The following is a 13,915-nucleotide window of genomic DNA, read 5'->3' on the forward strand; positions in this document are numbered from 1 at the left end:
TCTTGTGTAGCAGCTCGTGGAGTACAGTGGACTCCCTTGTGGGTATGGAGCTGCATCACCGGCTAAAGGAATAAACTTTTTTGAGTAAAGTCAGCTCAGATGGAGGCATGTTGCAGAAATGACAAATTTGTAGTGTAGTTAAAACCAGATTCCAACCTGATTGTGCTTGTGTTTCCCCAAGGTCTACAACCTGTATGGCCTGTAGTAAATTTACGTTTTGAATTATTTGTCACAATAAGCTTCAGTTACCGTATTCGACGTAATAAGCGCGCCGCTCTAATAAGCGCCCATGGCGATATTTGCTAATATATTGGCTAGTGAACAATCCCAATTATCACCCCATCTGATTGATGAATGTACACAAGTCTTTTTTATTCGTGTATAATATGTGTGTTATATGCATCCTTAATTATGGAAAATTAAATTCTGGAAAAAATATATCTGTCATATATAAACATTTCAGGCTGTCCGCATAAATCATGAAATTTACGATCTGACAACTCTGTTGTTTTTCACCAAAATAATATTCTAATAAGTGCCCCCTATTTCTAATTTTGAGAGCGCCCTGGGTGCTTATTATGTCGAATACGGTATATCAAATGCCTGCAGCTTCTGAAGTTTGTGGCGTCCTGATGGTGTGGCGATATGACAAAGCTGTCTTCGTTTGTTAACTGTTTAATCACAGTAAGTGTAGCTGTTTAAAAGACTGTGTCTGATGCCATGTGCTGGCAGCCAGCAGCATGCTCGTGAGAGTTATCTCCCCTATCCCATCCTTGGCTGAGGCCCATTTAAGGATGGGGCCTATTTAGGGCTTAGCTTATACCACAGATGGCAGCCTGGCAATTTGTTTTATTTTGAACACTGGTGTTAGCCCTACACTCTCACTTCAGTTTGAACTTGTCCTAAGAGGCAACTAATGGGATCGGGTGGTCAGTCTCTTTGACTTGGTTGACACATGTTATTGTATCACAATTGTGTAGAGTGATGCTCATGATGTCAATCACTTGATTGTCTGGTCAAGACTCGATTATTTACAGGCAGTTGGGGAATATTGCTGAATGTTGTGTCAACAGCGAACAAACACTTCAGTTTGAATGCCAACTGAATCATTTGTTATCCCAGCTCCAAACGCTGCACTCATTATCATCACTTTGTTTCAAAGGGGCCAGGTCCCATTCTACAAAGAAATCTTAGCCTACGACAGTTGTAACACCTGGGCCCCGTTCCTCAAAGCGACCTTAGCGCTACGATGATCGTAAGACTATGCTTAAGTATGGGACTTACGATCACCTTAGTGCTAAGAGCGCTTTGAGGAACGGGACCCTGTACCTTAACACAGATTTACGACAGTCGTAGCGCTACCATTGCTTTGTGAAACGGTCGTAACATTTAGATCCTGTTGAAAAGAAAGATGTTTTTCTCCCCTGCAGCCTGATATCCCGCGCAGTGGCAAGTCTCAACGTGGTGGCGGCGCTGGCGACAAGGACTACATCTCCTACACTGTGTCCGCCCCCAGCGGCAGGGGCACAGCCATGTTCTCTGTAGACGGTTTGTATTCTAACATTATGTGTTCAATTTGGACTGAATGAGTGTTTGGAGATATGTCTGTTCTGTTATTTTGCTGAGAGTTTTTAGGGCTTGGGTCCTGCTCAACACTGAAGCACATGCTACGTGTTGTCTCCTTAGACAAATATTCCTCTGTTCACCCAGCAGTCACTGGGTACCCGGTAGAAAGAGATGATAATGTTACTGTTAACCTTTTAGTGCCTCACAGGCAGCTTGGGTTGTATGTTCCCCAGGGAGCTGAGAATTAAAATCGAATGCACACTGAACCATTGACAAGGGTAATAATGTAGCGCTTTGAGCACGCTTTAGGGTGTTGATTTGGCAGAATAAAAATGCTCATTATTATTATTGACTGATACCCCTAAAAGTTATACTGCATTCGAAGTAATAAGTGCCCAGGGTGCTCTCAAAATAAAAAATAGAAGGCTCTTATTAGAATAAAATTTTGGTGAAAATAACCAGAGGTGAAAGATTGTAAATTTCATGGTTTATGCTGACAGCCTGAAATGATACAAAAGATGAAATGATACAAAAGAAAAGTCTGTGTCTATTATACACGACAGATATATTTTTCCAAAATTTCATTGCCCATAATTAAGGTTGCATGTAACACAAGAGTGTGTATTATACACAAATAAATAAGTCTTGTGTACATTGAAGGAATTGGGATTGTTCACTAGCCAATCAACTCAACTCGAAAGGGTGCAGGGGAATCACACACGTTGAGACGCCTAACGCTAACACCGTATTCGTGCGTGCGTGATTCCCATGCAGCCTTTCGAGTTGAGTTGATTGGTTCAATTGTGTCATATGGCCCTGTGACGCACGGGTAGCATTATGCAGATGGCTGTTTCAATGAATGCTTGCTCCACCTGTGACGAACAGGTCTGGTTGTTGAGGAAATATAGTGATAGCTAAATAGATATATTTTTTATTCATGCACCGATTGTCTTTAAATGTAATATCCAGTTATGTATGACTGTTTAATAATCTCATACCAACTTTGACTGGAGTAGGTCCAATAGTTTTTCAGATATTGTAGTAAACGTCGGTACCTTAAATTACCTTCCAGACTATATCTGCCATTGAACACTTCAACATCAAGGAACCCATGGCTTTAAAACATAATTTGAACACTGTCAGACTTGCATTTTTATCTATTTTGTTTTGCCTTAGCTCAGAGGAGGCCTCTGATTTCAATAACAAAGACTGTAAACTTTAACGTTAATATCAAGGTTGTCAGTTTATTCAAGAAGTGCTGTAACCTTCAGGAACTGCTGTACCCTTCAGGAAGTGCTGTAACCTTCTCTTCTGCCCTTCAGAGAACCAGGTGATGTCAGATGACCAGGATATGCCAGAAGACGTCGTCCCACTCCCTGGGCCACCGATGAGGAACCCTACCGATTGCGGAGACGACAGCCGACCTTCAACACAAGGTCACGTGGTCGTGTTACCATCTGTCGAGGCCCAGTGATATTCAGTACTTGTCTGTGAGATACAGGATCAGTTTTAAGCCACTGTTGGCGCTGCTGTTTCAGGTTTGAACCAAATGGTTGAACATCTAGGCTGTGCGCCATGTTTGTGTTTTCAGTTGGGTCTTCATGGCTGGTGACTATTGGACTGGATCATGTTTTAATTATTTATGTCAGAAAACCGTCCTCAGTTTTAAATGTGAGATGCAAAATTGGACCTTTATAGTATTTACACACACCAGTATTTAAATTTGTTTTAATATATAATGTTTCCATAAGTTATCCTCATACCCAAACTGAATGTCAGATTCACTTCCGGGTAGATTTGTACAATTGTTTTCCATTTGATTTGTACACTGAATGGATGCCAGCTTAACACTCTGTACGCTAGGTATTTGACCCTGTTTAAACATACACTGATGTGGTGTGGTGTGCACATTTGTGCTGATGTACAATTGTTGGTCGTGCTATTTGGGACTCCATTCAACAGTTATCTTCCTCAGTGAAGACACTTTCTGTGCTTCAGTTATACGTTTCTTGAATCAACCTTTGGTCATGGGTTAACAGCACTTTAATTTACACGGCTTTGAGAAGTCTACGTTTGGTCATGGGTTAACAGCACTATAATTTACTCAGCTATGATAAGTCTACGTTTAGTCATGGATTTACAGCACTTTAATTTACACGGCTATGAGAAGTCTACATTTAGTCATGGGTTAACAGCACTTTAATTTACACGGCTATGAGAAGTCTACATTTGGTCATGGGTTAACAGCACTTTAATTTACACGGCTATGATAAGTCTACGTTTAGTCATGGGTTAACAGCACTTTAATTTACTTAGCTATGAGAAGTCTACGTTAAGTCATGGGTTTACAGCACTTTAATTTCCACGACAACCCAAGTCTAAGTTTAATCATGGGGTAAAATGCCAGTTTTATGTCCACGACTATCCAAAGTCTACATTTACTCAATGGAGTTCTGGCAGTTTCGCTGCTACATTCTAGGTCCAATCACGATAGTTGGCATGCTGGTTTGTTAAATCATGTTCAGCCGTGCTAGATTATGGCAGTTTTGTAGCATGGAGACCTGATTTTGTATACCCAATCAGCATTTTATCTCTTGCCTTTCTCCGATACCAAACATTCCGACACAATGTTGCCTGTCACAGTGTGATATATATGTGGGTTTACATTAATGTCATTGCCGTCCATTTATTACATATATATTTTGTACATGAGTTGTTTTTGAACTTGTGATATACTGTACCAGTAAGTATTTTAAGTATTCAAACGATGTCCATTTAATGGTTTTGTTGTTAGTTCTTCCATTTACCCCTGTTATTAAATAAGATGTGATATTCAAGCCCTGTAGCTAATGTTTTATTATGTTAATAACCATTACAAGTACATTATGGGAAGTGAAAGGTATTACCGTATTCGACATAATATGCGCCCAGGGCGCTCTCAAAATTAGAAATAGGGGGCTCTTATTAGAGTATAAGTTTGGTGAAAAACAGTTGAAAGATCATAAATTTTGTGGTTTATGCTGACAGCCTGAAATGTTTATATGTGTCAGATATATTTTTCCAGAATTTAATTTCCCATAATTAAATACGCATATAACACACATATTATACACAAATAAATAAGTCTTGTGTACATTGATCAATCGGAAGGGGTGATAATTGGGATTGTTCACTAGCTAATCTATTAGCAAATATTAGAACGGGGCGCTTATTACGTTGAATACGGTATAACCCGAGCATGGAATGTCTGTCCAGTCAGGTTAAGTATGTCACCACAGTGTTTTACCTGTGAGCGCCACCCACACACACACCCTGGAAACCACCACTGACATTGATGATACATTTTCTGTTCTTTATTTTGTTATTTGTTCACATGAGCCCCTGACTGTCATTGCTAGTTCATGTACCTGTGTTATAGATATATGTAAACAAGGGGGAAGGAATTTAACTTTACATTACACTAAAAATAAGAAGAGTGACATTTCTCACAAATGAAAAATTATTGAAATCGTTGAAAATATATACCATGTGTATATGAGATAGTCATAAGAAAGATGCTTTACTTCTAATGCCGATAATTAATTTTCAATTGTCTTTTATGAAAGTTTTTATTTTGACTTCAAGAGTTTGCTCCAGTATTTTTTACAATGCTGGCAGTCCTATTCCAGGGCTTACCGATGCTGTTGATGTCATGCTATTGTTGTTGCAGTTAGCTCTGAGCCAGGAATTCACTGGCCATTCCAAACACAATGTGAACAAGTGAAACGGATGTCACTGTAGGTCATTATGGAAAATAATAGAGAAATTATACGTCAACCTTATAAACAAAATGTTTTAAGTCAAAGAAATCAGTGGAACCTGTTGATTTGATTGATTTCGCAATAACATCTCCATGTTTGTTTCAAGTGTTGATTGTAATGAGAATTGGGTTGTTTCAATGTGTGATCGTTGCTCATGTCATTGACCACTGGTTTGTGGTCATGCTGCCTGCTGTAGCTGGAACATTGTTGCCTGGTAACATTTAATCATTCACCAGCCTGTTGAGTTGCTGGAAGTCACTGCTGACATGGGTACAATATGTTTCTTTTAGTGTGTATGCAATTCATTCGCTAAAATGAACTGTGGTGTTCCTGAAGCTGTGATAATACATAACTATTTATTGTACATAGATGGGTGTTTTCCCCACAATAAAAATGGACTAGATCTGTGTGTCTTGCTCCTTTACTTGCTGCTTCGTGTCTGCACTGCAAGATCATGATTAGTTGTAAGAAGATGTCCGCGGTCTAGTGGTCGAGCATCTGCCCGGAGAGCGGAATGAGAATGGTTGCATATGTAGCTTTTTCTGTAACAGTGTGCTAAATGGCAGCATAAAAAAACCCTACAGAATTAAGACTATTGGTGACCTTTTGAGCATGCAACACTAAGTTTCTTCTTCAACATGTTGAAATTATGGATAATCTATCTGAAATTGTAGTAATTAATTCAGAAGTGATCTGTAATTCCTTGTAGGTTGTCAGTGCCTTGTTGTGGGAACCATGCACCTCACTCCGCCATCAGAGTCAGTGAGTACGGTTTTACGCCACTTGTAGCAATATTCCAGCAATATGACGGCATAGGACACCAGAAAGGGGCTTCACACATTGTAGCCATTTCGGGAATCGAACCCATGTCTTCGGCGTGACGAGCGAACGCTTTAACCACGAGGCTCCCTGACCGCCCCTCCGCCATCAGAGGAGCAGGTTCAGGTTGGGCAACCTTGGATGTAGAAATCCTGCATATTGGACACAGTCGACATGATCAAATCTCCCTTTACAATGTGAAGTACAATGTGAAGCACACTATTTTCCAAGGCAAAAAGCTTGACAGCTTGACTCATATATCAAGTGAAGTAGGTTCATTGCAAAATACAGTGAGTGAGTGAGTGAGGTTTTACACCGCTTGTCACAATATTCCAGCAATATCATGGCGGGGGACACCAGAAATTGGCTTTACACATTGTACCCATTTCGGGAATCGAACCCGGGTCTTCGGCGTGACGAGCGAACGCTTTAACCACGAGGCTACCCGACCACCCCCCAAGATACAGGACAAAGCATGACATATATGTGAAGAGTTGCTGTTTCCATTAGACTTCCATTAGACTTCCATTCGACATAGATAGGCAAAAGTAACTGATCAATTTATTTAATTCTAATTAATAATAAATATGATATGGATCTGGCCACATGACAGCGGTAAGTAATTGCGTCTTGCACTCTTCTGCCCAGAGTTCCATGCGACCAGCATAGTACCTCTGCCACAGGCCAGCGCCATGTGACGATTCGTCACATCTTACACAGTCCATTCAAGATATTGCATATGTTTTTCATCTGTTTCATTTTTTATAAGTCTACACATCTAGATAAACATACATCATAGAATGGTTAACTTTCATTGAGAAAATATCCTGAATCATGAAAAACTATTTCCATTTGTGTAGTTATCCTATGTTTACATTGGTTGTACAGCGCCACGTGCTGTCATCGAAGCCCTAAGGAGAGCTAGCGATACGGTCACTTTGATGTGTAAATATATTATTATGCAACACACCATCGCAGTTGTAGTAGCATATCTGTAGAGGTTATCACACGAGTGTGTTTGGGGATGGTAAATATCCTGCATTAGGAATAAACATTGTATTTAGCGAGCCTTGGATATTTACCACTTCAAACAGACAAGCGTGATAACCTCTTTATCATATAAAGTCATTCTTCAATTCTGTGCTTGAAAAACGCTTCCCCTATATCCAACTATTTTTTTGTGTGGAAAAGGTTTCAAGCCGCAGAGGTTTACAAGCACAGATATAGCTACTGATCCCGCTTGGCTAGGCCTAGTGCCCTCGCAAAATTGTTTCGAAATTTATATCTCCTGTTTACAAACGAGAAAAGTCCAGTCACATGATATGCAAATTAGCCTGTGGCAGTGGTGTTATGCTAAGTCACCAACTGCGCCTGAGTGTGCGAGTCTTGACCAGACAAACCAACGAGCAACTTCCTTTGCTGTTGGGTAATGAAACATGACAAGGTATTGGATCCTGACGACCCAAAAGAAAGACACATGCTAATTTCATTTCAACATTTATTATTCTCAACTTTTGATTACACAATGACAAACATTGGTGTGAATCTGTTTTATTTACATCATATTGTAACAACCCAGCCATTACAAGCTTCAAGAACACAACGGCCATTACAAGCTTCAAGGACACAACGGCCATTACAAGCTTCAAGGACACAACGGCCATTACAAGCTTCAAGGACATAACGGCCATTACAAGCTGCAAGGACATAACGGTCATTACAAGCTGCAAGGACATAACGGTCATTACAAGCTGCAAGGACATAACGGCCATTACAAGCTGCAAGGACATAACGGCCATTACAAGCTGCAAGGACATAACGGCCATTACAAGCTGCAAGGACACAACGGCCATTACAAGCTGCAAGGTCATAGCGGCCATTACAAGCTTCAAGGACATAGTGGCCATTACAAGCTTCAAGGACATAACAGCCATTACAAGCTGCAAGGACATAACGGCCAATAGTAGCTTCAAGGATATAACGGCCATTACAAGCTTCAAGGACATAACGGCCATTACAAGCTTCATGGACAAAACGGCCATTACAAGCTTCAAGGACATAACGGCCACTACAAGCTTCAAGGACATAACGGCCATTACAAGCTTCAAGGACATAACGGCCATTACAAGCTTCAAGGACATAACGGCCATTACAAGCTGCAAGGACATAACGGTCATTACAAGCTGCAAGGACATAACGGCCATTACAAGCTGCAAGGACAAAACGATCTATCAATCAACGACTGATGAACAAAACGGTGACATGGCTACGTTAGCTTGAACGCGACAGACATTTGCATAATCAACAAGTGAAATTGCTTCTTTCGAGAGAAATATTGCCATATGCAAGCAGTATCATACCATTGTGATTCACATCTCACCCAGCTGATTAAAATTGGACGACAATTCTCAAATCTTACACTTTACCTGTCCACTGATCATGGCCAATAAATGCAGTGAGAACATATTAAGGACATTTCAAAACTTACTTTTAACACCTGACTGATCTGATGATTATAATTTTTTAAAAGCTATAAAAACCTGAAAAATAGAAAACAAACATTAAATATAAACCAAATAAAAATATGGCTTGAAATTGAAGTCAGACATTCCCATGAAAATGCCTACATCTATCAAGCATTTTTGTAACAAAGTTCAGTAACAACAAATTATAGTTGGACCATTCTGCTGCTAATGGGATAATATACTTTAAACAAAGGCGAGCAATTTGTTTAAAAATGTATATGCATAAAACTATGACCGACCCTAAAAAAATTAATTAGAAAAAATCTGTAAAGCTAAAAGGTAAAGTGTGTCCTCAGTGTACTATCGTTGTAGTTGGTTTTGGTTGGTTGGTTTGTTGTTTAACGCCGCACTCAGCAATATTCCAGCTATATGACGGCGGTCTGTAAATAATCAAGTCTGGACCAGACAATCCAGTGATTATCATGAGCATCGATCCACGCAATTGGGATCGATGACATGCATCAACCAAGTCAGCGAGTCTGACCACCCGATCCTGTTAGTCGCCTTTTATGACAAGCATAGTCACCTCCTACTAATCTTGATTCAGTGTTGCGATGCATCAACGAATACTACATGTTGGGGGTCCTCGGGCAACCTCCAGTGAAAAATGGGCATTCAACAAGATACCCTAAACATCTTAGTCTATCCTAGGTGCAGGAGTTACGACAGTTGTGGTGCTATAGTCTCTTTGTGAACCTGGGTCCATGGCTTCCTGTTCAACGAAGCAATCGTGGTGTGATGATTGTAACTCCAACACTTTCTCATAGGACTAACAACAGTCGTGGCCGTACAATTGCTTTGTGAAATGGGGTCCATGTTCTTTCCCTGCTTCGCAGCCATTTAATTATTCCCTCTCACCAGGGCCCCGTTCCACAAAGCGATCTTAGCGCTAAGATGGTCGTAACTCTCATACTTTAACACAGGCTTATGACAATCATAGCACTAAGGTCGCTTTGTGGAACGGGACCCTGGCTCTTAGTTTTCAACAAACATTCATACAGAATTTCTCACATAATACAAGCTCGATTCAACCTCTTTCAATGCTCTTTCCGCCAAATTTAAGGCCATGAAGTAAACTTTCTCCAAGCCGATTTCTTAATATTGTATCAGTCTTGACAAAACTACCAACACCTTTGCATTGGCATATGATGACATGACACACTTGGGGCCCCTCGGTTCACACTGTTAAGGCATATTTGTCTCTGTCAGTATTTTTTTCAACTAAGAACATACTACTACTCATATACCGTATTAGACGTAATAAGCACCCCGCTCTAATAAGCGCCCATGGCGAAATTTGCTTATACATTGGCTAGTGAACAAACCCAATTAGCACCCCTTCCGATTGATCAATGTACACAAGACTTATTTATTCGCATATAATACGCACACGTGTGTTCTATGCACCTTAAATATGGGCAATTAAATTCATCTTTCATTCTATCTACCAAAATAATATTCTAATAAGAGCCCCCATGTTTCTAATTTTGAGAGCACCCTAGGTGCTTATTACGTCGAATACGGTATATATATGAATTAGGCAATTTACAGGAAACAGTTACAGTTCAAAGCTTTATTATTGAATGATTTTCCAATTTTCTTTTCCAATGCAGAATCTAATTTCAAGCACTTTCCAAAAGAGAATGCAAAATTCAAGGGTCTCTTACACCTGTTTGAACCTTGTTATTTACTGAGGTGCTACTCTACCCCGCAATCATCACAGGGTTTACACGCAGGAAGAAAATAGTCTGGAAAAAAACATAAAACATTAAATGATCAGGTCCTGTCAACCTTCATCATGTGAGTGAGAAAAGGGTCATGGTCAAGTCTTTCTGTCAGTGTGAATAAATGCGATAAAAATCTCTTTGAAAATCATAAGAATCTCTGGTCAAAGTAGAGTCCATTGTATTATTCCAACTTTATCATCACCATGTGTTTATGAATCACTACCAAATAATGATACCAGGTGTTTGTGAAAAGGTTAGGGTATCTGACCCACTGATGGTATCCATCACAAACACATGCAAAGGCAAGTCAATTGTTCACCTGATAAAACACTAGAATATATGGTCAAAATTGACAATTGTAACGGACATCCTTTTTATCACTGATGCATCAAGTTTGGAAATGTCCTCCACTTGTCTACTCTTCATCTTACATAAAGCAGAACAGTCACCTAAAGCACACTCAACACAACGACCAACTGGGGCCACAAGAAGCTTATTGGGACAAGGGGAAGTTGAGGTTGGTTTGGTTTTCAGGTTGACGGGTCATGACTTATCATGCCAACCTCCATGTTTATTTCTGATAGGATTGAGAGTGAGCAAGTTAGGCTATTCCACTTTTAGAAACAGTTCAGCCATATCATGAATGGGGCTTCACATAATATACCCATATGGAAATCAAGCCCTTGTCTTCATCATGATTAGGCTACCCTGCCTCCTCTATTGAAGACACGAGGAAGCTCCACATTCTGGTTGAGTGAGCGAGTGAGTGAGTGAGCGGTTGGTTGGTTGGTTTGTTGTTTTATGCCTCACTCAGCAATATTCCAGCTATATGACGGAGGTCTGTAAATAATCGAGTTTGGACCAGACAATCCAGTGATTGATATCATGAGCATCGATCGATCGATCGAGAGTGAGTGAGTGAGTGAGTGAGTGAGTGAGTGAGTGAGTGAGTGAGTGAGTGAGTGAGTGTAAATAATCGAGTCTGAATCAGACAATCCAGTGATTGACAGCATGAGCATCGATCAACGCAACTGGGATCGATGACATCAACGAAGTCAGCAAGCCTGACCACCCAATCCAGTTAGTCGCCTCTTACGACAAGCACAGTCACCTTTTACAGCAAGCATGGGTTGGTGAAGACCTATTCTACCCCCGATCTTCATGGGTCCTGAATTTCAGTACATAGTAACACATATTAATTGCATGCAATGTGAGTGAATCATTAACTTGCATTTACTGTCAAAGGACTCCTCACAGAAATGATAGGTGAACCAAATTTCACTATTTCATAGACCGTATTCAACGTAATAAGCGCCCAGGGCGCTCTCAAAATTTTGAATAGGGGCCTCTAATTAGAATATTATTTTGGCCAAATAAAACAGAGTTGAAAGATCATAATTAAGGGTGCATATAACACATGACTGCGTATTAAAGACGAATAAAAAAAGTCTTGTGTACATTGATCAATCAGAAGGGGTGCTAATTGGGATTGTTCAATAGCCAATATATTAAACGGGGAGAGAATATTAAACCTTTTCCTCCCTCATCACTTTTATTTTCGATGAATTTAAAATTAATCCTACCTCCCTCGTCACTTTGAGAATAGAAAACCTGTGTATAGAAACCTTTCTTTTTGTTAACGCAGACTTATACTGCTACACCCCAGGCCTGAGCTGGAGATAGCTACAGCAATTGCATGTGGTTCAGCTTTACCAACTAAAATATTTGACAACTTCTCAAGGGCCTTGTTCTTGAACAAACCATATCCAACAATGGATGACACAGTATACTTTTATCCCCAGCAGGTGTTTCCCCCCTCACGTCACAATAATAAATCATTCCTGTATTACATTTCAGAATTTGTCCCTGGACATTTTCCAGATGTTTTGATATTCTACCCCTTTAATTGAGTGAGTATGGTTTTATGCCACTTTTAGCAATATTCCAGTGACATCGTGGCGGGGGGACACCAGAAATGGGCTTCACACATTGTTCCCATGTGGGAATCGAACCCAGGTCTTCGGCGTGCTGAGTGAACGCTTTTACCACAAGGTTAAAACTGAAACATGGATGGGATTGTAGAAAATACAATTTCAAAGACATGTCACAAATGACCACAAAAATAATACATTTGGTATTTGAAAGTCTCAAGTGATGCAGCTCATAGGTGCTTATGACTTTAGAAAAATCATTGAGCACCAGTGTGGTGCGGACAACCAAGGATAATCATGGGTAAGAATCTGAACAGCAATGACCCCCATCTTAGAAGGGCACCAAAGACTGCTGGAACATCCATTTTGTTGTGGACTAAGGGGAGATTGAAGCAGAAAAAATTATTCAGATACAATTTAGACTTAGCCTGCTACATTAATACACAAATTCAGTTTGAAAAATTACAATTACTGGACAAATATCAACGTGTTTGAGGAATGGTACACTGCACGCAGGATCATGTTTGTTTCGTTTTGTTTGTTTAACGCCGCACTCAGCAATATTCCAGCTATATGACGGCGGTCTGTAAATAATCGAGTCTGGACCAGACAATCCAGTGACTGACATCATGAGCATCGATCCACGGAATTGGGATCGATGACATGCATCAACGAAGTCAGCGAGCCTGACCACCCGATCCTGTTACGGTAAGCATGGGTTTGCTGAAGACCTCTACTCTACCCCGGATCTTCATGGGTTGAATCCGAAGTGTGATAAATATACCCACCATGATACAAATTGTTTCTATTTTGAGAGAGGGATGTTTTATAATGGAATCGACAATTTCGTTTTCCAGTACCAGTACTTCAAATTCCTGTTTTCCAATAAAATAGAAAATAAAGAAAACAAAATATATTTGTTTATTTTATTCACTTAATCAACTTAGGCATAATGAACAAGAGATCTCAAAGCAATGGTTCTTGGAATAATCGGCAATTTTAATTTTAAAAACTAATCGAACACAGGCATACATGACAATGTAATCTGAACTCATGCTTACAAATGCTGTAGATGAGATAGGGCAAATGATTTATCACTGAAAATATATTCATATATATATACTTACATATATATATATCTTTAATTTCAACATTATAAACATCAACAATTATACATTATACACATATAACAACTCGTAATAAAACACCCTTGTACACTATAATGCAAACATGTCCCTAAAATATTTCCATGAAACACTGAAATGGTGACTGTTCACCCAACAAACATCCCTACACCACCTGCTCAAGCACGTGGTGGATGATGAAAGTCTTCTACTTCGGACAATTGTCATGCCGTTCTAACACAAAGCAGTAAGTCTGTTAATGTGTGCGGCTTGGTAAAGCAAACAACTGTCTAACTATTTACAAACTTGTCACACGGGGTTAACTGCATTCAAGGCGTGGGAAAAGCTAAATTATGAGAAGCTAAGAGGTGTGATGGGTCATCTGTCCAAATTGGAATCATTTCATAAATGAGGGGCAAGTTA

The 13,915-nt window shown here is 39.9% G+C and overlaps 2 protein-coding genes across 2 annotated transcripts in view; both read left to right on the forward strand.

Annotated features, from left to right (window-relative positions):
- LOC139464934 (uncharacterized protein C10orf67, mitochondrial-like) overlaps nucleotides 1–5,129 on the forward strand; it is a 40,301-nt gene extending 35,172 nt beyond the window's left edge. The window contains exons 16-17 of the mRNA XM_071246537.1: nucleotides 1,431–1,548; nucleotides 2,889–5,129. Coding sequence (XP_071102638.1) covers nucleotides 1,431–1,548; nucleotides 2,889–3,040 — 270 coding nt within the window. The 3' untranslated portion in view covers nucleotides 3,041–5,129. The remainder of the gene's footprint in view (nucleotides 1–1,430; nucleotides 1,549–2,888) is intronic.
- A 1,643-nt stretch (nucleotides 5,130–6,772) lies between these two features.
- LOC139464657 (paternally-expressed gene 3 protein-like) lies at nucleotides 6,773–8,465 on the forward strand. The gene is made up of 2 exons (XM_071246179.1): nucleotides 6,773–6,800; nucleotides 7,765–8,465. Exons 1-2 carry the CDS (start codon nucleotides 6,773–6,775, stop codon nucleotides 8,463–8,465), a joined length of 729 nt encoding a protein of 242 aa, XP_071102280.1.
- Nucleotides 8,466–13,915: the final 5,450 nt, after the last annotated feature.

The sequence above is a fragment of the Haliotis cracherodii genome, unplaced genomic scaffold (assembly GCF_022045235.1).
Source record: "Haliotis cracherodii isolate W230 unplaced genomic scaffold, xgHalCrac1.p SCAF_17, whole genome shotgun sequence".
NCBI classification, from domain to species: domain Eukaryota; kingdom Metazoa; phylum Mollusca; class Gastropoda; order Lepetellida; family Haliotidae; genus Haliotis; species Haliotis cracherodii.

Bases quoted from the DNA above. Each gene is read 5' to 3' on its own strand.
- LOC139464657 (XM_071246179.1), top strand. From the start codon at position 6,773: ATGATATGGATCTGGCCACATGACAGCG. The intron at 6,801-7,764 runs GTAAGTAATTGC...GTAACAACCCAG, and splicing joins GATCTGGCCACATGACAGCG to CCATTACAAGCTTCAAGAAC.